At 37.3% G+C, this 24,103-nt stretch overlaps 1 protein-coding gene across 1 annotated transcript in view; it reads right to left on the reverse strand.

The window, feature by feature from the left end:
- The window catches only part of dlgap1a (discs, large (Drosophila) homolog-associated protein 1a), a 78,100-nt gene that overhangs the window by 40,539 nt on the left and 13,458 nt on the right, over window positions 1-24,103 (reverse strand). The window contains exons 2-3 of the mRNA XM_051874706.1: window positions 8,407-9,366; window positions 884-1,095 (exon numbers count right to left, since the gene is read on the reverse strand). Coding sequence (XP_051730666.1) covers window positions 884-1,095; window positions 8,407-9,366 — 1,172 coding nt within the window. The remainder of the gene's footprint in view (window positions 1-883; window positions 1,096-8,406; window positions 9,367-24,103) is intronic.

Below are 24,103 nucleotides of genomic sequence, written 5' to 3' on the forward strand. Positions count from 1 at the left end.
ATCTAGATTAAAGACACATCTCTTCAGCCAAGCATTCACATAATCCATCTCATATCAGATCAATTGCACATGACTATCTTTGCTTAATGTTATGAACAGCAGCTATGCTAATTATTCTCCATTTGCTTTTCTGTTTTACCTCGGGACGCCTGTCCCGAGGTGACTAGAGAGTACATCAGTTTCAGTTTGGATCCAGCCTCTTAAGAAGACCTCAGATGACTAAAACTTTGGAAGAGACGGCGCCAACTCCTGCGATGACTTCAGAAGATGCAACATCTGGATCAACACGCACATTCACATTCTATAAATCCTAATTATTGTTAATATGTAATTCATTTTTCCAGGAGCTCTTTGCTTCTACCTCCAATTAAATTGCTAACAGTGATTGTATGTTAATCGCCTAAATTATTACATTATTAGCTAACTGCAGTCTCCAAATTGTAATGTTGATATGCATTCTCTGTAAAGCTGCTTTGAAACAATATGTATCGTGAAAAGCGCTATACAAATAAATGTGAATTGATGAATTGAATTACTATTACTATTACTGCTATACTATTTCTGTTTTCATTTTAAACTCTTGAATTCGTTTTTAAAATGGGTCCAGTATAGTTCTTATTAACTTAAGTTTTAGTTCTAGTTATTATAGTACTTCAAGTTAAACCAAATTAAAATGAGAAAAATGCCTTGACAACTAGCTGAAAAAGATTTTATTTCAGTTAACATTTATTTTATTTCAAGTAACTTTTTATGGTTTTTGCTTTAGTAAACGATAACAACCCTGGTTCAAGATAAAACTTAGGTCAGTGCTGAACTTTTACACTACAAATATTAATATTAATAATATTAATACAATACTATGTATCTAAATCTTAGAACTTACTTTAGAGTAGTCATCTCTGTCAGTGATGGCTGGGTGGCTTTGAGGTAGCTGGCCCGTCGTGCCTGCATCTTGGGTGAGGGTTTAGGGCTGCCGTCCGAGTCTCCGCTGTCATCTTCCGCCATGGCTTTCACGTAGCTGCCGCTGCGCATGCGTCTGCATGGGATATCCTCATCCTTTCCCAACGGAAAGCCCCCCCACTCATCTTGAGGGACCTGCAGGGTCAGAGGTGACACTGTGTCATTCACCTCTGCTGAAAGGTGCATGTCGCCATCTGAACTGCCTCCTGTGCACTCGGCTCCAAAACCCACCCATACATACATGTGCACACAAACACACACACACACACACACACACACACACACACACACACACACATTCTGATAGACTCTTCCTCTCTTTGAGCCGGCAGAGATAATTAATGAGGCTGCCGGTGTGAGCTTGCATGATTACACTAACGACGCCTCCCTGGGTAGTTAAGCATCTGTCTCAGTGCAGCTCTCCCAAGGCAAACTCTCATCAATAGGACTCTCTGAAAGTACGAGAAGTTGGACTGTGGTTTTAAGAGAGCGGAACAACTCAGACTGACAAAAGGGAAAGGCTTTCATTTTCAACCACTTGATTTTTTGAGGGTAATCAAATGCTAACTATCTAATTGTAATAAAACCTTGACAAAGGCTCAGACTCTACTAGATAAAAGCATGTCCGATGTAATAAAAAATCTAAAACAAGCATTGTATTAAACCACGAAGTATGAAGTGTTCCAATTGTGCCAGAGCTCTTGACAGTAACCCCCTTTCTGAAGTGGGCCAAGGGTTGAATGCAAATTAGATGTTAATAAGTACAAATAAATAAATAAATATATAAAATAATTTTAAAAAGTAAAAAAAGTCAAGTCATTAAAGGGGACCTATTATGCAAAATTCACAGTGTGTGTTAACAACCAGCTTATAATAGTAAATGTCCACCCACTACTTTTTTGTAATCCCCATAAATCATAAACAGTCTCTCCAAACACATGGTTCCAGATTTCCCCCTATACTCTTGCTTTAGAGCAGGGAAGCCCCGCCCATGACTGGTGACGATCTGCCTTATTAGCATATATACTGCCCTGAGTGAGCCGTAGCACTCCGACATTTCTGTTTCCTTGCTGTAGCAGCCGGAGATATACAATGTCTGCGCCAAAACAACAACAACAAAAAAAGTTCTGAAAAACATTAAAAATGTTCTGGGGAAAAAAAAAAAAAAAAAAAATGTACAAATGTTCTATTATTGGATGTACCAACGAACTTAAGAGTCTCCATAGACTCTCTGCATCTGAGTCACCGAGGACACTGAGGTTGAATTCCAATTATAAAGGAAATATGCCGAAGAATGTCGGTAAAGTGTTTGCGCAAATCATTTTACACTGGACTGCTTCACAAATGAGGGTCAGTTCAACGCTGGATTTGCACAAAAGATTAACATGATGGTACATGGTAGTCGATGAATTGAATCAACTCCACAGCAACTACATAAATTTATCCACTAACTATTCAGAAACGCTAGTTGCATTCTAAAAGTTCCTGAGTCTCTCCATCAGTGTCCGACTCTGGTTTGATCAATGGCTGAACGCTGCTACTGGCGATCGTCATTTTGGCTGCGTGAGATTGTCCAGCTTTGTTGTTGTTGAGAAACTGAAGCACAAGCTGTTAAATCTCTGCCCTCTTCTGGAAAGGGGGCCGGGAGCAGCAGCTCACTTGCATTTAAAGGAACACACAAAAACGGCGTGTTTTTGCTCACACCCAAATAGGGGCAAATTTGACAAGCTATAATAAATTATCTGTGGGGATTTCATTTGCATTTCTTTTGAGATGAAACTTCACAGACACATTCTGGGGACACCAGAGATATTACATCTTGTGAAAAGGGCATAATAGGTCCCCTTTAAGTAAAAATCATAAAATTAAAACTTCAACATTTCAACTAACATTAATAAATACAAATAAACATAAAAATAAATAAATAAATGAATAAAGTAAAAAGCACTGATAAATTTTGAGGACATTCTTATGCACTATTAGAAACAAAGTATCAAAAATGAAGTTGGGTCATAATAAGCTCTTTATGCGCAATGACCCAGGCTCAATTTCCATTATGACAACTAAATTTATCATTTAATAAATCAAGTAAAAATACTGCAACTATCAGAAGCAGAATCTAATCTGGTTTCATTTTAGTTACTTACTTAACCTCAAACCAGGGGTGAACTCATTGTGAACTTAATGTTACACAAATACCTGCCAGTATGCTATAAATGTTCAGCACTTAGGTAATGGGCCCTTTATTATTATTATTATTATTGAATCAGTGTCAGATTGAGAGCATGCAAGTTATTGCAAGCTCATTCTAAGGCCATACAAAACTCACGCTAACAAAGAGCACTGCTGTGTTTCGAGCTGGTACGCTACATGCATCACTCTGCATAGAGGTTCATTTTAAGGTTTGGAAAGAGATACTCCGCTGGCATCGAGAGAAAATCCCACTTTAAAGAATTTCACTGTGATTATATGAATCACCGCAGAGCTTGTGTTACTGGGGAAACGGCTGGCCTTGACGTCAGGAAGTGTATAAAAGGCAGTCAGAGGAAGAACGACTCCAGTAACACCGGTTCTTTGCCCACACACACACACTCACAGACTCGACAAACACAAAAACTTCCTTCAAAGATACCACCAACACCCACACAAGCCTTTCGTCAAGTCGCGTCTGATGAGCAGAAAATGAGGATAAATCCTGTTGAGCAGACCTGGGTACAGGGCTCAGAGTCCTCACAGCAGATTGGGCCTCGCTTGATCATTCCAAGGGATGAAAGACTGTGTCCCACATAAGAGATTTTCTTTTATTAACAGAATTTCAGTTTACATCTTTAGTTGCGTATTCTAGCCCGATGTAGCACATTTTTAAAAGTGCAGTAAGCAATGTTAGCTGTTCTGGAATCTTCCCCAGACAGGAACATAACACCTCACATAACAGCCTAATATTACTAATCACAATCCAAACAACATCCATCCGTTTTGGTTGAGCACTTGAAAATTCAGGTTAATTTTCCTATAAATCATTAGAAAGGTCTAAAGTTTTATTATAAAATATGAAATTATTATGATGAAAATCTGTCAGTAATTTCTTAATTTTTGTCAGGAAATGAATATGCTGAGAGAAAAAAGAAAAACTTCTCAATACTGGAGAAAAACTTATGGGTTCACATATGTTTACTTCAAATTTCTTTAGAGAGAACTATTATTTTTTCTACTTTTATCCATTATAAGGTGTTCTGAGCATTAGTGAGTACACACATACAATGTAAAAATAACTAGAGGGCGCCCTCACGTAGAAAGTCCACAAGTGAGACTCATAGAAGTCATAAAACTTATGATGTTCAAGGAAATAATTTATATGGAAAAAGGCATTCAGCTATCTGTTTTATCAATGTATAGAATACTATGAAATAATATAATTCTGTCTAAATCTGTGATTTGAAGCCACGTCAGATCATGAAAGGAAGTTATTCCAAACACTCTACTCTGACATTATGAAGTGAGTTTGTAGTAGAATTGTATTGCTCGCACGTGCTCTACTGTGGTAAATGTATTCATCGCACAGACCGTTTTTTTCATAGCATCTGCGACATATGTATATAACACATATATAAGAACATATAACATATATAAGAACAGCAAACCTAGAGCTCTTTAAAAAAATGCATTTTAATCTCAATCACAATTTTTATCAGAAAAATGCAATCCAAACATGCAGCCCTACTAACCACCATCCTAAATAATACCATTGATGAGACCATTATATTGAGAAGAGCAGCTGCATATCATCTCAAATGTTGAAAAACATGATCAAAGCAAGGGCTATTTTGCTAGCATTATAGCACAGCTAACAACTGAACTCAAATGATCTGCTTTACCTACCATGCTCTCAGCTTCCTGTTTAGTGCTTACCATATATGGGCATTCCTGTGAACGCACAATATGATTGACAGGCAGAAAGGGCCTCAAAGTGTTCTGACTGGCAAGCCAAACAATCTGACTGTGGAGAGATGTCACAGAAACAGGTGCCACTCTATAAAAAAACGCTTATTGCACTTTAAATATAAGGATGTAATGAAACTGAAAGAATTGATAATTGAAAACCCTACACTGATTGATCACTATAGTAAATACTGGGGGCGAACCCTCCTCACTGACTATGTTCGTAAGAGACCTGCTTTAATTTACTTAATTACAAAGCAAACATAAGAGCTCAGAAGCTGATGCACACACACAGATGTACAAAACCTCAAATACAAAAAGCATAAAATAAATTTCTGTACGAAGTCCACAAAATCAAAATAATTCTAACTTGATATTGGCAAACTCGCTGAACGTCTAAGAATCTTTCCACAAACCTTTAGAACACGAACTGCACAGTGCAATGCCCTGTCACTCACGGTTACTATGGCAACTGGCGTCCAGATTTAGCCCTGAAGAAAGATGCCAATTATTCTTTGTATTGACAGAGCATGATAGAGAACATGTGAGACATCCTGCCAGCTCAATTTAGCTTCTGAATTAGTATGGGCTGCCCACGTGCAAACTCTGATTCATGGTCCTCTGCAGGTGGTCTTAAGATCTTTTCTAGTTCCCTCATTTAATGCATGTATAACGTAACGGTTTACCTCATTTGTCTGTTCACTCAGACTTTGAGGACTGTGTAGCCTTACATACAAAAGGAATAGGAACAACTTTAAATAATATCAGATGCACTGAGTTCCCTTTCACTCCAACTTATACGTTCTCTCAAACAATCTATATTTAAGCAATTTCATAGTGCTTTTATATGGAGTATCAGAACTGCTCGATTATGGCAAAACTCATAATCACTATTTTTTTTTGGTCAATATTGAAATCACGATTATTATCAGCGATATAATCAAAGTCTTATTTCATGATATGAGTATTTTTAGGTATCAGTAAAATTTCACAATTATCGATAGGCTATTTCAACAAAAACTAATACTAGGTTAACTAATGTAGCTAATTAAAACAGTTACAAAAGACAAGTAAACAGCCAGCAATATAATAAGAACAAAGAAACTAATTACAAACAAAATGGACAAATAAATACAACAGAACAAAAATACTAATTAAATAAACAGTGCTTTAAGTTATTTAGGAAGATGTACTAACAGTGGTATTCAGTTAAGTAATAGACTACAACAGAAACTGAATAATCCAATGTAAAAAAACAATGTATTTTAATGTAAAATAGTCTTCACTGTATACATTAAATATAGATGAATCCTTATTAAAACAACAAAAGTTATTCACTCAAGAGCAGTAAGTGATATCTTTTTCATTTGTTGTTTGATTAACATTAATGACAGGCTGAAGCAGTAATATTGGGCTGTTGTCACTTTAAGACTGAATGCACGGATCCAATATACTGTTACACATGTGTTTTCTTTCTCACCTGTTTACAGTCACTTAAGACATAACTGACCGTGTTTACGAGGATACTTACCAAAACAGTATTTTGACATTTTTGTGTGTAGGCTATTTGACCGTTTAGGCGTGAATCCGAAGCCCATAGTATACTTTGCTGATGCACGTTCTGCTCCGTTTCTGAGCTCACACATAGAAATCTTGTTTTTATAATCGTCGGAAGCCGAAATTGAAAATCAATTACGATTAATCGCACAGTCCTAATCAGCACAACACTGATTGTGTGGTATTCTTGTCCAATCAACTGCTGTCATGAACAATTCACTTGCCCGTTGAGGAACCTGGGGGTAGCTGTTTGGGTTAGGGTTAGGGTCAATTTAAATTCTGAATCTGAAATTAATCTGAACTGAATTTAATTAAATTTAGTTTATGTATTCCAGGTTAAATATTTTATATATTTCATCATATTTAATAAATTAATTCATTTGGACCAGGGTGGACAAACACTTCCTTTCCCAGAATGTATTAAGCCTATGTTTTGAATTTCTTTGAATTGCAGTTCAGTAAATTCTTCTTGTCATTGCAATTCAAAGTACAATTCAGCTTCCTATGGTGTGTGGCCAATTTAAATTCACACTCATGAATAGAAAGGGAGCAAATTCAGCAAATTCTGCTGCACATGGTATAAGCTAAGCTAGTATGATAATCGGCTAGGAGTATGCTATGCTAAGACCTAATTGTCCATGACTCCAGTGGCCAGTCGCATAAACACTATGTTAAGACTGTATTAAGGACTAGTCTGACTAACAAGCAGTTCATCAAGGGGTAATCAGTCTTAAAGGGTTAGTTCACCCAAAAATGAAAATTCTGTCATTAATTACTCACCCTCATGTCGTTCCACACCCGTAAGACCTTCGTTCATCTTTTGAACACAAATGAAGATCTTTTTGATGAAATCTGAGAGCTTTCTGTCCCTCCGTTGACAGCTACGCAACTACCACTTTGATGCTTCTAAAGGTTTATAAAGAGATCATAAAACTAATCCATATGAATTGAGTGGTTTAGTCCAAATTTTCTGAAGAGACTCAAATGCTTTATATGATGAGCAGATTTAATTTAGGCTTTTATTCACATATAAACATTCATCAACTCACACAGCAGTTGTGGTAAACGGAAGTGGATTAGTTATGATCTATGATCTCTGAATTATGAACTTTTTGAAACATCAAAGTGGTACTTGCATAGCTGTCAATGGAGGGACAGAAAGCTCTCAGATATCATCAAAAAGATCTTCATTTTTGTTCCGAAGATGAACGAAAGTCTTATGGGTTTGGAACGACATGAGGGTGAGTAATTAATGACAGAATTTTCATTTTTGCATGAACTATCTCCTTTAACTTTTCGAATTCAAATGAGATAAATCTACTTTTTTGTGTGACTGACGTTAATATGACAAAAAGTTATGACCAGTCTTGATGGCTTGATGGCAAAAATTGATGACTAGCTTGTAGGTCTAGTCTAAGCAGTTTATGCCACCAGCCACAGATCTAATTGATGTATAAAGACTATTGTCTTCATATGGATCCACAAGAACGCTGCTCATCCAGTCAGATCTATCCTATCCCACCACCTACACAGACACATACACACAAACACACACATAGCCCAATAAAATAAGAACTTTCTGGAAAACATTGGTAAAAAAATGTGATTTTCAGGTTTAGAGAGGGAAATAATACCAGTCAGAGATTGAATGGATCCAAACAGATGCTTGTCAGCTAAACAGAAAGTAAGGCAGCTAGTGGGTTGCACTTACTTCTCGGCAGAACTCAAATCAAAACTGGAGGCTCTCTCCAGTGGTGGAGGAGGAAGAGGAGGGGTGGTGGAAAGGTGGAGGTGGGTTAGGCGAGCATGTGGGTGTAGGGGAGAATCGAAAGGCTTTTTGCATACCTGCAAGAATTGGCATGAGCGCTCCTGCTGACAAGCCTCTGCTTTCACTAGAGCCTTATCTACATTTACCGAGGCCTTCTGGTAGACTTGACGTGCTCTGCTCACCGTGAGAGAGGACGACCATGAGCTCTTCTTCACGAGCTGTGAAGCGTCCACGCTCAGCGGGATGCTTGTGCACGTCGAGCACTTGCCCAAATCGTTGTTGCTGCGGGAGTTTTTAAGCGCCTGGTCATTGATGGTGTTGTAGGCCTCCAGGAAGTACTGTGACTGTGACTTATCCGGGTGACGGCCCATGGTCATGACGCCTGGTGGTCCATGGTGAAACAGGCAGGCCTCGCGTTCCAAGTCATCCGAGCTCCAGTAGCCGGAAGGTGGCGTCCGATTCTTGGGCTCAGCCGACTTGCAGCGCTCTCGGCTCTTGCTGCGCTTGCGGTGCCGAATAGCAGGGGGTTCTCCATCGGGGCTGGCCTTGCCTCCATTGATGCTGCCCTTGCCGTGGCCATGACCGTGGTGTGGGCCCTCTAATGAGTGGGACTTGGTGAAGAGCTTCTGAACGGAGTGCACCAGGTGCCGGATTCGGCCTGGGCTGTCACTCCGTTGCTCCAAGGCTGCGGCGGCACGCTTGTACTGTAGTGTGTGATAGCCGTCCCGAGGCACTGGGAGTTGCCGGTCGAACTGATCCAGCAGGGCGATGGGGAGACGCTGTTGGCCCTTGTTGGCTGGAACCCCTCCCCCGGTGTAAGGAACCACAGCAGTTTCATCCTTCAGCTCATGCTGAGAGCTATAGTGTCGGCGGGGAAAGGTCCCATAAGGCACCACGCAGTCAGGCTGGTAGGGGCTTCTCTGGGAGTAATAAGAATGGTCGGCTGGGTGGGGGCTGTCGATCTGGCTGATGAGGTAGGGCTTGTGGTCCAAGTGGTGACCCATGGAGTCCAAAGAGGGGTCACAGGTCACCATGTGGTGGTGGCTGCGGCTGCTGGATAAGCCTTTCATCACAGAGATGGAATCATCCAGCGAGGGTAGGAGGCATCCACACGCAGTACGGCTCCAAAGTGGTCTGAGAGTCTGCAGGGAATACATAGAAAGACATAAACGACCATGAGTATACTGTGGGAATGTTTTCATGTTTTTTGTTCTGTGGGTCAAGGACAAGATGCTCATTTTTGCTTGTCCAGATCTATGAATTTATAGAATGACCCCTACAGACCCTCATGAATGTGTCAAGGTCAATGAGCAATCTTTTATATATGAGATAATTTGACCTTTTTATGACAAGGCAAGGTGAATTTTATGAATTAATTAAATCAAGGTAAAAAAAGAAGAACATTTTACTTCAAAAGTATTTTTTGAAAAAGATTTTTCCTTTTCTTTATCTTTGAAACTCTTATTAGTAATTAACCCCACTATCAGCAAAAAACAGTTCAATAAATGGTCTCGTTCCTGTTTTATGCAAAGTGGAACCACAACCACTTTACATAAAACAATGTGTACCCTAACCCAACCAAGCAGAGCTGATCTGATCAAATACCCTGTTAGTTCAATGAACATCTGTGTCTGACATTACCCAGCAACAGTCAAGCTTTCAAAATGCTTTTTTGTCTGACAGTACTTGAAAGGATTATTCAAGGCTGAGAAGTCTTGACATACTTTTCTGCTCTTCTCAGAGGGAGGGGAAGAAAGCTAAAATTCAGATGATAGACAGACAATGTAAAAAGGAAAGTAGTATTGAGAATCACAATGAAGTTGCTTTCCAGCATATTCAAGAGGAACTACATAGATCCTTTGGAGCTGTCAGAGTTAACTTATGCCCATGCGTTTTAAAAACTTTTTTTTAAACTTTCAAACAACGATTGCCAACGATTTCAAACCATTCATTTTTTTAAAAATAAAATATACATTAAAATATTTTATATAATATTATTTAATGTTAAAAATAATAAAAAATAATTAATTTAATTTTAAATATTTATTTATAAAATTATAAATAATACACACTTTTTTGCATTATGTTGACTTGCAGTTCAAGCACTTCTACAGTCAACCCAAAACAGACAACTTGTTGAGTAGTCTGTACAACCCCTAGCATACTATTTTAATTTAATCCCTACTCACAACTACTTCCAGCTGCTCTCTGTCAGAATCATCAAGATCAGTGCAAAGTGAGCCTGATGGGATACAAGTTAGCACTATGCCTACTGGAGCACTAATTCAACATGAAGCCATTTCTCTTAAAACCACTGATTTGAGAAAATGTAGTTTTCCTTTTATACCAATTCAGATGTTGTCAGAGCTCAGGCTTTCATCAAGGCTCTTCTTGGAAAGCTCACACCCTGCAATTGCTTGCAATAAGTTCACAAAAATCAAAACTGATTGTGCTATTTTTCAGCCAGGCTATCTATTATTGTACGTAAAAATTAGCTGGGATAAACCCCTTCATCAGGTATGCAATGTGGCTAATGTGAACAACTTCGTCATTCCAATTTTGGTAAAAACGCTGGGCTTTTTGTAAGGCACACAGCCAAATGTGGCTAACTGCAGATGGTGAGCATATCCTCATTCAGCCACACTAATTGCGTGACGTTGGATATGAAGAAGAACATTTGTTCCAAGAAAGAGAGAGAGAGAGAGAGAGAGAGAGAGAGAGAGAGAGAGAGAGAGAGAGCCAACCCTGTTATTAGAGAGGTTATTATTGGGCCTTGTGACAGTCTAATGGGAGGGGGCTGTTGCAGCTAGGAGTGCAAAGCCACAGATCTCAAACACCTACATGCCACACATTCATATCACACACACACAAACAGGAAGAGAGGAGCTCATTTACAGTAAATCTTTAGACAGCCAATTGCAAAGCCACTGATTCAAACAGCACTAGGGTTCACACTGGTAGTGTGAATGTTCTTCACAGTCATGCCAGCGTCATCCATCCTATTCATAACTTCAACCAGATACACATCATCCACAGTCCATGGTCTGTACCTAACTCTTTCTAGAGATATTATACATATATATATACATATATATACACACACATACAAGAAGATCAACAAAAAGTTGATATAGCCTACTATTCTCCTTGCCCCAAAAGTCTTTGAGCTTGATTTCCTAAAGGCCACCTTAAAGAGCACCTGCTTTTATCTCAGAAACACTGTTTTCAGCACTCAGTTCTGACTCTGAGCATGATATTAATAATGAAACCAATGCACACATGGTGCTCAGTAAAACACTGTTTTAGTGTGATACTAGAGCAGTGCAAGTGCAAGCGTTCACCTTGATGAGAAACAGCTCTCCAATTGCCAGTTATTAATCACCACAATTTCATATCAACTCTGAAAATAGTGAACTAATGTATTATATTTGCCGCAAACATTCACAGATAATAGGAAAGCACTTTGTGGACCATCCCATAATGCGTGCCCTCATTCTACTGTACATATAAAAATGAAATATTAATGCTACACACATCTTAATAAAGCCATTCCCCTCAGTCATCTCTGGAGAGACGCCAAATGAGAAAAACTTAACAGCTCCTGTAGCTCATGTCTTGGAATTGCATTCCGTTTGCAAGGGAAATAGGTCATTGTGACAGGTGGAGTGTGGATTGGCCATGATGTGATTCCCTGTAAAAGCTTTCTAATGGAGACTAACACCTGCCACCCACCTTCCCCTAATGCTAGTGAATCCTACACTACCATTCATAAGACTGTGACGCCAATTCATTGTTCCCTGAGTGTTGTTTTTCCCAGTGCAATGTAGTGTATCCTAAAAAAGAGTCACAGTTTCCAAAAAAATATGAAGCAGCACAACCGTTTTCAACATTGATAATATGAGAAATCTTTCTTGAGCAGAAAATCCGCATATTAGAATGATTTCTGAAGAATCATGTGACAATGACTGAAGACTGGAGTAATGATGCTGAAAATTCAGCTTTGCTATCACAGGAATAAATTACATTTTGAAATATATTACAATAAAAAACAGTTATATTAAATTTTAATAATATTTCACAATATTACTGTTTTTTTCTGTATTTTTGATCACATAAATGCAGTCTTGGTGAGCATAAAAGTCTTCTTTCAAAAGCATTAACAAATCTTAATGACCCCAAACTTTTAAACTGTAGTGAATATACATATACGCATATATTAAAACAAACAAAGAAAAACAAAAAATATGAAAGACAAAGATTCAGTAAAATTATCTCAAGAATAGACTGGCAATCTCTATTGTACCACAGTACTATATCATTATATTTACTATAGTATGAAGAATTAATATTATGCTGCAGTGAAAATTCTATATATGATAACATACTCGCATGTGTATTGAAACACAAAAAAGAGTAGCATGACACTTTGTATCGCGACTCACTGAATCACAATAATACTGTATTATGGAAACCTCTGTGATTCCACTGTCTTCTATAAGCATATGAGTGGAACTCGTGCAGGAAAGTGTGTTGGGCCATATTTTTATGGGTGACAAAAACTATATTTCATTACTGCAGTCTTGCATGGCAAAATGTCCATCTGTCTTTTTTGTGAGTATTAATGAGAGAGGTTACACAGCATGAGTAATTAGTCTCTGAGGGAAAAGGGTCATCTCACAGTGGCTGAACAGATGGAAAAAAAAAAAAAAAAAAAAAATATATATATATGTACACACACACACACACACACAGAGAGAAAGACTAGAATGGTAGAGCACGATATATACAGTTATGTTCACATTTAAAGGTCATTTTACTACAGGCCATGAAATTCAACAAATTCAACATTTAATAGTAGAGTTAAATGTAGAGTAGGCAATTTTTTTCATATAGACTTTTTGTACTTGTCGAAACTCTCTTCCCATCCTGATAGCAATCAATAATAGAAGTGGTCTAAATATTACAAAAAATTTACATATATCTTCTGTGGAAGTCTTGGGATCAAAAAACGTTTGTTCGAATGCTATGATACGATGTCCTACCTGCCTGTCAACATATGTATTTCCATACCTTTGCGCACCCTGCTCGCACAGACATCACACGTCATCGGTGCATCCCATGAGGCTATGCGGAGATGTAGACAGACTGTCACCGAGAGCCGCAAAACAAACAGAAGACGCCTTTTACAGTTTATCCTGAACCAAAACAACAAGCTTATGCTGTGTCCATGACATGTCATAATTACTGTAATTAAGAGATGGCAACCCGTGACTTTCTACTCGGAGCTGTTCACGTCCTCAGACTTATGAGTATCTATGGCAACACTACCAATGCCGAATTGAATCTGCAGCAGTCAGGTGGCACAAGTCAGAGCTCTTTAAGTTGTTTACATTCATTATTATTGTAAGGTTATGTGCTTTGAGACACTAGGTAATTTAACGCCGTCTCTTGTGTCACTTTGCAGACTCTGCTCAGGCTGTGCGCATTCATGTGTTTTGGAGGAGGCGTGGATTTGGAGAGTGCTGTGAAGAGAGGGTGGGATCTTCAAAGCTTTCAAAGCTAGCTTGCTATTGCTAGCTGCTCTGAAATTCCCTACTACAAAATCCTCCTCATGATTTTGATCCTCCCAAACATGGGAGAATGGAGCCCTTTTTGAGTGAATCTCACAAACTCTTTCATATATTAATAAGCAAATATAAATTACAATATATATAAATTACAGTAATTACAATAAATTAATGTAATAAGCATTTAATGAGGACCACTACTGAGAAGTGGAAAATGTGTTTAATTGTCATGAAAATAATGTCACAATGGACAAAACTTTTACGGTCTAAAAACAGGCTCCATGTTTCATATGCAAAATATAACGTTTTTCATTTAATTTGGGGGTGAAATGAGATCTGCACATGTTTTGTGATTTATCCATTAATGAAGCAATTAGCACTTACACTACAGTTACTCCAAACAGTTTCAAGTATCTTGTTGATGCTTGAAATCACAGCTGACTCGGAGCTCTCGTACAGACAGCAGTTGTGACAGAATGGGAGTACTATGATGAATTGGTGTGTGTTTCCCCCAGATTTAATGCTATGGTTGTGGGCATCCACAAGCATATGGAGAGCTAACACTTTTTCCCCACTTTCCGAGCCATTATTTCCAGTGAGGAAATAATTACAACTTTGCATAAAACATTCAGACCAACATTCATAAACTTTTTGTGTGCAAAAACAAAACAAAATGTATTCAACAATTTCTTCTCTTCCCTGTCATTATCCTACGCTGTTTACGTTGTAGAAACAGTGCAGCGCTTCCAGGTTCTATGTCAGAATGGCGACTGAGTATAGAGGGTATGCACGTGACGTCACCGTCGGCCGTTATGACTGCGGTTACGCCAACTGAGTGGCAAAAAGACAGAGTGGCAGCATTGGTTTTCAGCGTGAATGCCGCGAAAAACACACAAAACACATCCAAAACAGGAAAGAGCTTTGCGATTGACTGTACAAATAGATTTGAGAGAAAATCTGAGGTACATTTTTTACAGACTGCCGAAAGCTACAGAAAAGAGAAGCAAATGGATCGCCGCAATTCACAGAAACAACTGAACTTCAGGCAGAGAAACATGGATTTGCAGTTATCATTTTGTGTGAAAATGCTGGATTTTGGGGTAAAATCATACCGTATATATTGTATTGTTATATATTGTGTTGACAACTCATCAATTAAATATTTACATCTTATTTTCTGCATAATTGGGTGTTTTTAAATAAACACTGACAAAAACTATACAAGTTTTAGTGCTGGACGATATGCTGATATACATGACATCGTGATCACTCCGATTTAGACATACCTATATTGTAGTTATATAAAGCATTCACAGGCAGATTTGCTTTATGTATTTCCCCGGCGTCGAAAGCAGGCACATATAACTGTGAGGTAACACAATTCCTTGCTGCATGTCGGTATCCATGGATTAGGTTTCTTTGACATGTCATAAGGAACACTTTCGAGCCCAACCTTTAGTATAATCGTTTGTTTTACTCGCGTTTTCGCAGTTTCCCCTATTAAATCCAGTCATGCAGCAGGTTCTTTTGCCACTCAGTCCGGCTCAGGGAGCGTGTTCCAGCGGGAAAGTGACGTCAATGCATACCCTCTATTGGCCGACGCTGTACATGTGAGCAGCACGAGGCGTGATGCTGACGCAGGAGCAGGCCAATAATGAGCTGGCATTCTGACGTAGTACACGGAAGCGCTGCACTGAGTCTACAATGTGAACTGCGTAGGAGACTGACAGGGAAGAGAAGATATTGTTGAATAAAGTCATTATTTTTTATTTTCTCGTCTCTTCGTAAAATTAAGGTTGAACCACTGTAGTCACATGGACTATTTTAACAATGACTTTGCTACCTTTCTGGGCCTTGAAAGTGGTAATTAAATTGCTGTCTACGGAGGGGTCAGAGAGCTCTCGGATTTCATCAAAAATATCTTAATTTGTGTTCCGAAGACGAACGAAGGTCTTACAGGTTTGGAACGACATGAAGGTGAGTAATTAATGACAGAATTTTCATTTTTGGGTGCACTAACCCTTTAAGTGTTGACAAAAAAAAAAAAAAAAAAAAATCTTACTAGAAATACAAAAGAACTACGAAGTATTGTATATAAATGTACAATAGGTCAAATCTCTGTTGAAAACATTGACCGAAAGCACAGTGCTAGTATCTGGCCTTCTCCGCTTCAGGAGATGTGATCCATTACCACTTCTCTCCTGAATTCCTGAGTCAAACCCCAGAAAGATCCATGACCCCTGTTTGCCCCTTACCAGCCACTTTCATCTCCACCCACCCATCTCTCTATTCGTCTATCCCTGTCTATCCTTCTCTGTTCCGTCTTGAACACCTATGGCCTTCAAAAACCGCAATCTCATAGTTCTGTCAGCAGGGAACAGAAGCCTTGACTGTCCTCAATTGCTCATTTATCAGTTACAGATGGAAGGAGGCACACATACCAATATAGCGGTGACCAACATAGACATACATGCTCATACACACTCACTATAGTAACACACACACACGTGACCATGCGGAGAATGATGAGCCGATAAAGAGCGATATTGATCCCGGTCTGGCGGTATACCATTGGAGGCAGCGTGATTGATAGCATACCAAGCAGCGGGATAATAGACTGAAATTTGATTTGTTCATAACACAATATCCATCTGACATTTATACATTGTTTAAAGAAAACGGATTAGCCTACAAGAACAAAAGCATTAGTTATGATCAATAATAATGCAAGAAAAAAAACATTTTCATAATATATGAAGTGGGAGCTAGCCTTGTGATAAATCATGTTGTTCTGGTTATCCTAAGGAGTTATTGTGCCAAGAGAAGGGGGTTTTAGTTGTATCAAGACTTGTGTAATCAGTTGGCACAGCTTTAGCTGTAGTGAGGATGGCGGAGCTACTGAATCGATGCAAAGGCCTATTGTGCATTTTGGTGACTCAAGAGCCTCTGTTTGCAGACTTCCTGCGAGCCAAAAATAAACTCAACTTGAATAGATTTCCTCTCTTCCCACGCAGGAATCAGAGAAGCAGAGGGAATGAGAGAGAGAGAGAGAGAGAGAGAGAGAGAGAGAGAGAGAGAGAGAGAGAGAGAGAGAGAGAGGTGGTGTAATGTTCATTAGCTGTCAGAAGCATCTGATTTTCATAGGCCTGCATTTCTTAGGATGGGAAAGGTCATGTGTCAGCCGGATATGACTCTGTAAACTATGCATTCACTTGTGGGTCTTTTATATTGTACAAGCTATTTTGTGAACCATGTTTAATGGATCCTCAAAGAGTTCAGATGCATTTGAGGGGTCAGTGTTTTCAGATGCTGTAACTACACCAATCTTTTTTCACTGACGCTTATTCGATATACTGAAGAATATTCTGGCCAGTCTTTTCTATGTAATGAAAGTAAATGTTGTCTGGAGCTTCAAACATATTAGCATTACATTCTGAAGCGTTCCGAAGTCATGCAATAGTTTTGTTTGTGGAACTCACCAAAAATGTATTAAAACTGACAAAAATCACTTAGAATTCATGAGAGAAGCTGCAGTGTCCGATTTGTGAACAAATTCTTCTGAGATCATTTGTTTTAATGAAATGTTCACAAAACAGTTTGATAATTTTCCTCAAAAGAGATAATCAGTAAAAAATTACTTTAAAGGGCACCAATGCCGCTTTTCACAAGATGTAATACAAGTCTCTGGTGTCCCCAGAATGTGTCCGTGAAGTTTCAGCTCAAAATACCCCACAGATCATTTATTATAGCTTGTCAAATTTGCTCCTATTTGGGTTTGAGCAAAAACATGCTGTTTTTATGTGTGTCCCTTTAAATGCAAATGAGCTGCTGCTCCCGGCCCCCTTTCCAGAAGAGGGCGGAGATTTAACAGCTTGTGATCCGGATACTCAACAACAACAAAACTGGAGAATCTCACACAGCCAAAATGACGATTATCAGTAACGGTGTTACATTGTTCAAACCGGAGTCAGACACTGATGGACTTTTAGAATGCAACTGGAAGTTTCTGAATGGTTAGTGGATAAATGTGCTGGCCTTTGCAAGTAAACATAGAGTTTTTCAAGACAATCACCTTCTACACTGTTCTGTGTGGTTATACAGTATATAAACAATGTTTAAAATAGACGACAGACATCTAGTCTCTAAGACAACGATAGCTTTAGCTGCATTTGTTGTGGAACTGGCTAACAGGCTAACATCGACTGAAATGGCGATTTGCTCAAAAATCATAAAAAATAACAGTGTGACACTTACTTCTTCTGGAGGTGAAGCTGGATCACAAACAGTTGGTACAGATCTATCCTTGAGTAACTATATTGCCCCTCAGGCAGTCTGGAGTAAAATGATTTGTGCAGACATTTAAACGAATTTAGTTACATTTTGGGGCGCCTTACCTTCAAATATAAAACTAATCCAATGGGTCGTCAGTAGCTCAGATGTTAGGGGAAAATTAAGACTATTATGTTCACTCTTAAATTCACTCTCATGTTTACTCAAAATTTAGATGTCACATATGAAGCATATTTTAAAGTTGGGTGCCTTACTTACAAATTATTTTAACAGTGTACTGCACTTTTCAGATTAGATCTTGCTTGCCTGGCTAGGTTTTACTATGTAATTTAGGCTTTGGTAAAACTCTTTTAAGCCTTTCATATTGACTCACTTTTTGGGTAATTTTACACCATGTGACCTCAAATAAGCCCTGATATGCGACAGCGCAAGGCTTTAACCTTTTGTGTTCGCAAGTCAGACTTATAAACTCAAATACTCAAATAGGCATGATACAAAAAGATCAGTAGATTTCATACAGTTGAGGTAATATAATGTGTGGTTACGTTTAGTACTGGATTCAGTGTGTATGTGCACAAATACGTTCTGTTCCAGAAATATCTCAAAAGATGAGGGGTGAATGTCACCATGGTAACAGATGGTTTTAATATAAATTGCTGCAGTCCTTCTACAAAACATTTCTGCTTCTTTTAAAACAGCCTGGGCATGACTCCATCAGGCACTGGCATCTGGGAAAACACCAATGAACATTCTAGCAAAACAACATTTAATATTAAAATCAAATTGAATTGAATTAATTGACCTCTAAAGTAAGCTACTAACTCTGAGTCAGTTGTAGTAAAAATAAAGTCACACACACAAACACAAAATTATTACTATAATATATTACAAAATTATTATTATTAAAAAAATAGATTATACAGTACATGCAAATGATTGTGTTTGTCAAAATGATCGGATGATCTTGATGCATTAGATGAAAATGCAGTAGAAAAGAATACAAATTATGTAAAAATGTTGGGGTTATAAATAAGAGTTCTTTCCTTTATAGCTGAACGGTTTCAATGTCATGTCTGCAAAACATTGGCATTAGCTGATTAAAACAAGTTATCCGGAAAATTGCATTGCGAGGATTCCATCACAAGGACAGAGCCAGCTGTGGGAAACAAGGTGTTGTGTTTAGAGGGGATGTGGAAAGCAACTGTGGGATAGGGTTGATGGTTTTAGCTTTCATCTTTATTTTGTAGTGCATGTCTTTATTATTTTGAGAGGGTTAGAATTAGCCAGATGAGCATAATAAAGGACTTAAAAGTAAAAACAAAAGCTCTTTTGTAAACTATTTAGGAGCAATGAACTACTTCCTTTGAATAAATGAATGAATGAATGAATGAATGAATGAATTCCTTTGAATAAACTCCTTTGGATGAATGAGTGAATGAACTAATTCCTTTGAATGAATGAATGAATGAATGAATGAATGAATGAACTAATTCCTTTAAATGAATGAATAAATGAACTAATTTGAATAAATGAATGAATGAATGAACTAATTTGAATAAATAAATGAATGAACTAATTCATGTGAATGAATGAATGAATGAATGAACTAATTCCTGTGAATGAATGAATTAAATAATTCCTGAGTGAATGAATGAATGAATGAACGAATGAATTAATTTGAATAAATTAATGAATGAACTAATTCCTCTGAATGAATGAATAATACTTTGAATGAATGAACTAATTCCTTCGAATGAATGAATGAATGAATGAATGAACTAATTCCTTTGAATGAATGAATGAATGAACTTATTCCTGTGAATGAATGAATGGATGAACTAATTCCTTCGAATGAATGAATAATACTTTGAATGAATGAACTAATTCCTTTGAATGAATGAATGAATGAATGAATGAATGAACTAATTCCTTTGAATGCATGAATGAATGAATGGATGAACTAATTCCTTTGAATGAATGAATGAACGAATGAACTAATTTCTTTGAATGCATGAATGAATGAATGGATGAACTAATTCCTTTGAATGAATGAATGAACGAATGAACTAATTCCTTTGAATGCATGAATGAATAAATGGATGAACTAATTCCTTTGAATGAATGAATGAACGAATGAACTAATTCCTTTGAATGAATGAATGAATGAATGAATGAATAAATGAAAGACGACAAAATCTTTTTTAAGCAAGCATTTTTAATTTAGTATTCTTTATGCCATGTAATACACAATGGCACAGTAAAGCACTTAAATCTAGAATGCATTAAAAGTTCATGCATAAGTTATTTTAAGCCACGTTCCTTATAGAACTATATTTGTCATTTATTTAGTAGGATTGTCTAATTTCCTTGAGAACAATTTAATTCACTATATTGTTTTTATCAACAATACACTCTGAGCTATAGCAGACAACTGATATGCACAACAAAATAAAGAATAATAATTGCAATAAGGAAAAACATAAATGACAGAGGTGGGTGATTAAAGCTCTAATGTAAAGTACAAATGTACAGTACATATGTTTATAGAGCAGCAAACAACAGATAAAAACTTTGGATGCAATTTGTGTCCCTCATTTACATATGCGTAAATATCACTAATAAATTCTCTAACAAAAACCTTTTCATACCCCTGAATACAATGCTTGTAAAGCTGTCACTTTTCTGAAGTGATAACTATATGCCAACATAATATTTAGCTTGAGATGGCACAATGCACTTTTTCAACACTTAAACACATTACTTATCTGATTTACAGTTATAAATTTACAGTATATAAAAGCACGTTATCAAACTGGAAAATGCACGTCTCATAGAAAGATCCTTCACCTATATAGAGTTCTCAATCTCAGCACTGTTTTACCATATTTAAGTCAGATTACCCCTTACAAAAAAATGCATTATGTAGGACTATTATGTAGGACCCAAATTACTGATTTAATTCTAATTATCTAATGTATTTAATGAACTATCAAGTGCTAATATTAAATTTTAAACGTGTATGTTGTTTTAGTTTCATTTTCACTCTGTTAGCTCTGTTCCCGTTTTGTTCCTTACTCCTTTGTCATGCGCTTCACTACAGCCACAGCCATGACACTTTTGAATTGTTCACTTGCCTATTTATTTATTGGGCAAATTTATGATCATATAAATTAATAAAGAACTGCATTCATTTGTAAAATGAGATATAACATATGTAATAATCATGGTGCAGTGTCAGGTACAGACTCTTCAGCAACAGGTTTACGCTCTCTGAATTACAGTCAAACGGTCATCTGGCTTTGTTTCATGCGGCTCCATAACATCACCCTTTGTTTAGTGTAGTAATCGATGACCTCTCCTAAGCAGTGTGGATTTACTAAAGGAAAGGGCACACCACTGGGTTTTCAAACTGCTAAATGACCTTTTAATGATAGAGCAAGCATTTAAATGAGGATAATTAAATGCTATTGGATTGGATTTCTATGCAACTATGTGGAGTGATAAGGGAGATTTTGTGGTTGAATCAGGACAAAAACCCCAACGGTGTGCTATTCCTCATGTGGGTTATGTCCTTTAATGTAGCGATTTCTAAGCACTTGAGGCACTTCTAAGCCACCCAGGATAACCATTGTAAATGTATGGTATACCATGGTGGTCACATACTGTTCTGCCTGTAACTGCACTAAATTAATGGAGAATGCTTCTATAAAGGTAACACAAAGTATCAATCTGTTGATTTGACTCTTATCTGACTAGTATCAATGCTCCCACTAAGCTAAACTCGGTCCTGGAGGAGTTTAGCTCCAACTTGCCTCAACGCACCTGCCTTGAAGTTTCTAGTATGCCTAGTAAGACCTTGATTAGCTGGTTCAGGTGTGTGTTCAGGCTGATACTTTTCTAGTAAAGTTTGATAGCTACACCCCAAGTACTGTACCATTACTGTGGTTTCCAAGCATAAGATGAAAACCAGAATCTTGTGCAACTTCTTGTAAAACATAGTGCCATTTTAAAACTGTTAAAAGAAGCATTTGTAGAGATGCATAATTTAGACATCATTTAAGAACACACTCCCATCCATATATTTGGTCCCCCCATATATATTTTTATTATAGCCTTGTAGTCTTTTTCAAGATTTTGTAATGAACTGGTGACTAAATTCAAATGTTTTGACTTTTGTTATCACAGGTTTAACACAAAGTCAAGCTGAGCGTTTTCACGTGTCCAGGCTCGTCAATTCTTTTCTTCTTTCCATTTCACACTGGAACACATCTTTAGCCACTTTCCACTCATCCTTCCCTGCACCAATAGTGCTGAGCAAGTAAATAGTAGAGCCAACCATCAAGAAAAGGAGGACAGCCCATGAATATTTCAAAGAAACGCTAGCTCTGCTCACACTAACAGTGCCAGAAACTCAAAAACTATCATATATATATATATATATATATATATATATATATATAAGAAAATGACAGATCATTTTGCTAGACCATTATTCCTCATCTGGGATCGTGTAGAGCCTTTTGAAGCTGCATTGAAACTGCAATTTGGACCTTCAACCTGTTGGTAACCGTTGAAGTCCACTATAAGGAGAATAATCCTGGAATGTTTTCCTCAAAAACCTTAATTTCTTTTCGACTGAAGAAAGAAAGACATGAACATCTTGGATGACATGGGGGTGAGTAAATTATCATGAAATTTTAATTCTGGAGCAAACTAATCCTTTAAGGATACAATGTGGCCATGTTTTTTTTTCTTTTCTTTTTTCAGAAAGTGCATCTGAAGTGGCATTTAGGCATACTTGCACAGACTATTTAATGCAGCTCACAGGGTGCATGAATATGAATGAAAATGAAATTATACTCTAAATATGAAACTAAAACTGTCCTAATCACTTAAGTCACTGTCTTAATGAGTGAGTCATTCAGTTATTTGTTCAACTAATTCACTCAAATGGCTGATTCATTCAGGAATGAAGCAAGTGGCTGTCTTTATGAATGAGTAACTGAATCAATGGCTTCATTTCAAAAACACTGATTCATTCAGTAATGAAACACCGCTTTGTGTTGCTTGGAGATGTACAACAGTTCTGCTGTGGCTTTGCTGGAACTATTTTCATTGGCAAAATTGAGCGAAAACAGAAAATATTGACAATATTGTGTCTAAAATGTAACACATTATTAACTTCTTGTTTATTGAACTGTTGTATAAAATCAATATCACATTTGCAATTGTGTCGATATTCAGGGAAAAACAGCACTCTTCCTCGTGTGATATTGCTAAACCATATCATATGATATAAATATAAGACAAAAACCCATTCAGGGGCATTTTTTGCCCTCATATCTTGAATTACAGTGGCATTATAACTGCATTCTAATAGGCTTCCTCACACAGTCAGTCGTTGCCTTGCATCATGTTTGTAACTAAACTGCATGCAATGTAAGATGACGTACAGGTCTGGGCCGGGACTGGGTGCGTGTATGTATGTATGTATGTATGTATATATATATATATATATATATATATATATATATATATATATATATATTATATACACATACATATACATATATATATATATATATATATATATATATATACGTATATATATATATATATATATATATATATATATATATATAGTTGTTCTCTGAACTGATATTACAAGGCAAATGAAGTGCGCAAATCAATAAAATAAGCATTAAGATATAACTTTAGCAAAGGAAAAGGCATGGTTGTGTTTTATTTATTTTACTATAAGCTGTTTTATCAGACAAAATTGAAGTGAGGTCCACATGAGAGTTGTTTAAAGTTAGTGCAGATGTTATCTGTCAACACATATCCTCCACTGATTAGCAGCTAGTCCCACAGGGCTTAAGCATTCTCTTTAGGCCCAGCATATGTGGCACTACCCCATTTTTGCTTTCAATCAAGCCATGATTACAGCCTGGGAACTACAGACCACAAAGACCCCTCTCTAGCCAATCAATTTTAGCAGTCAATCAACTTAAAACTCGGGTTT

This window comes from Ctenopharyngodon idella, chromosome 2, assembly GCF_019924925.1.
Source record: "Ctenopharyngodon idella isolate HZGC_01 chromosome 2, HZGC01, whole genome shotgun sequence".
NCBI lineage: Eukaryota > Metazoa > Chordata > Actinopteri > Cypriniformes > Xenocyprididae > Ctenopharyngodon > Ctenopharyngodon idella.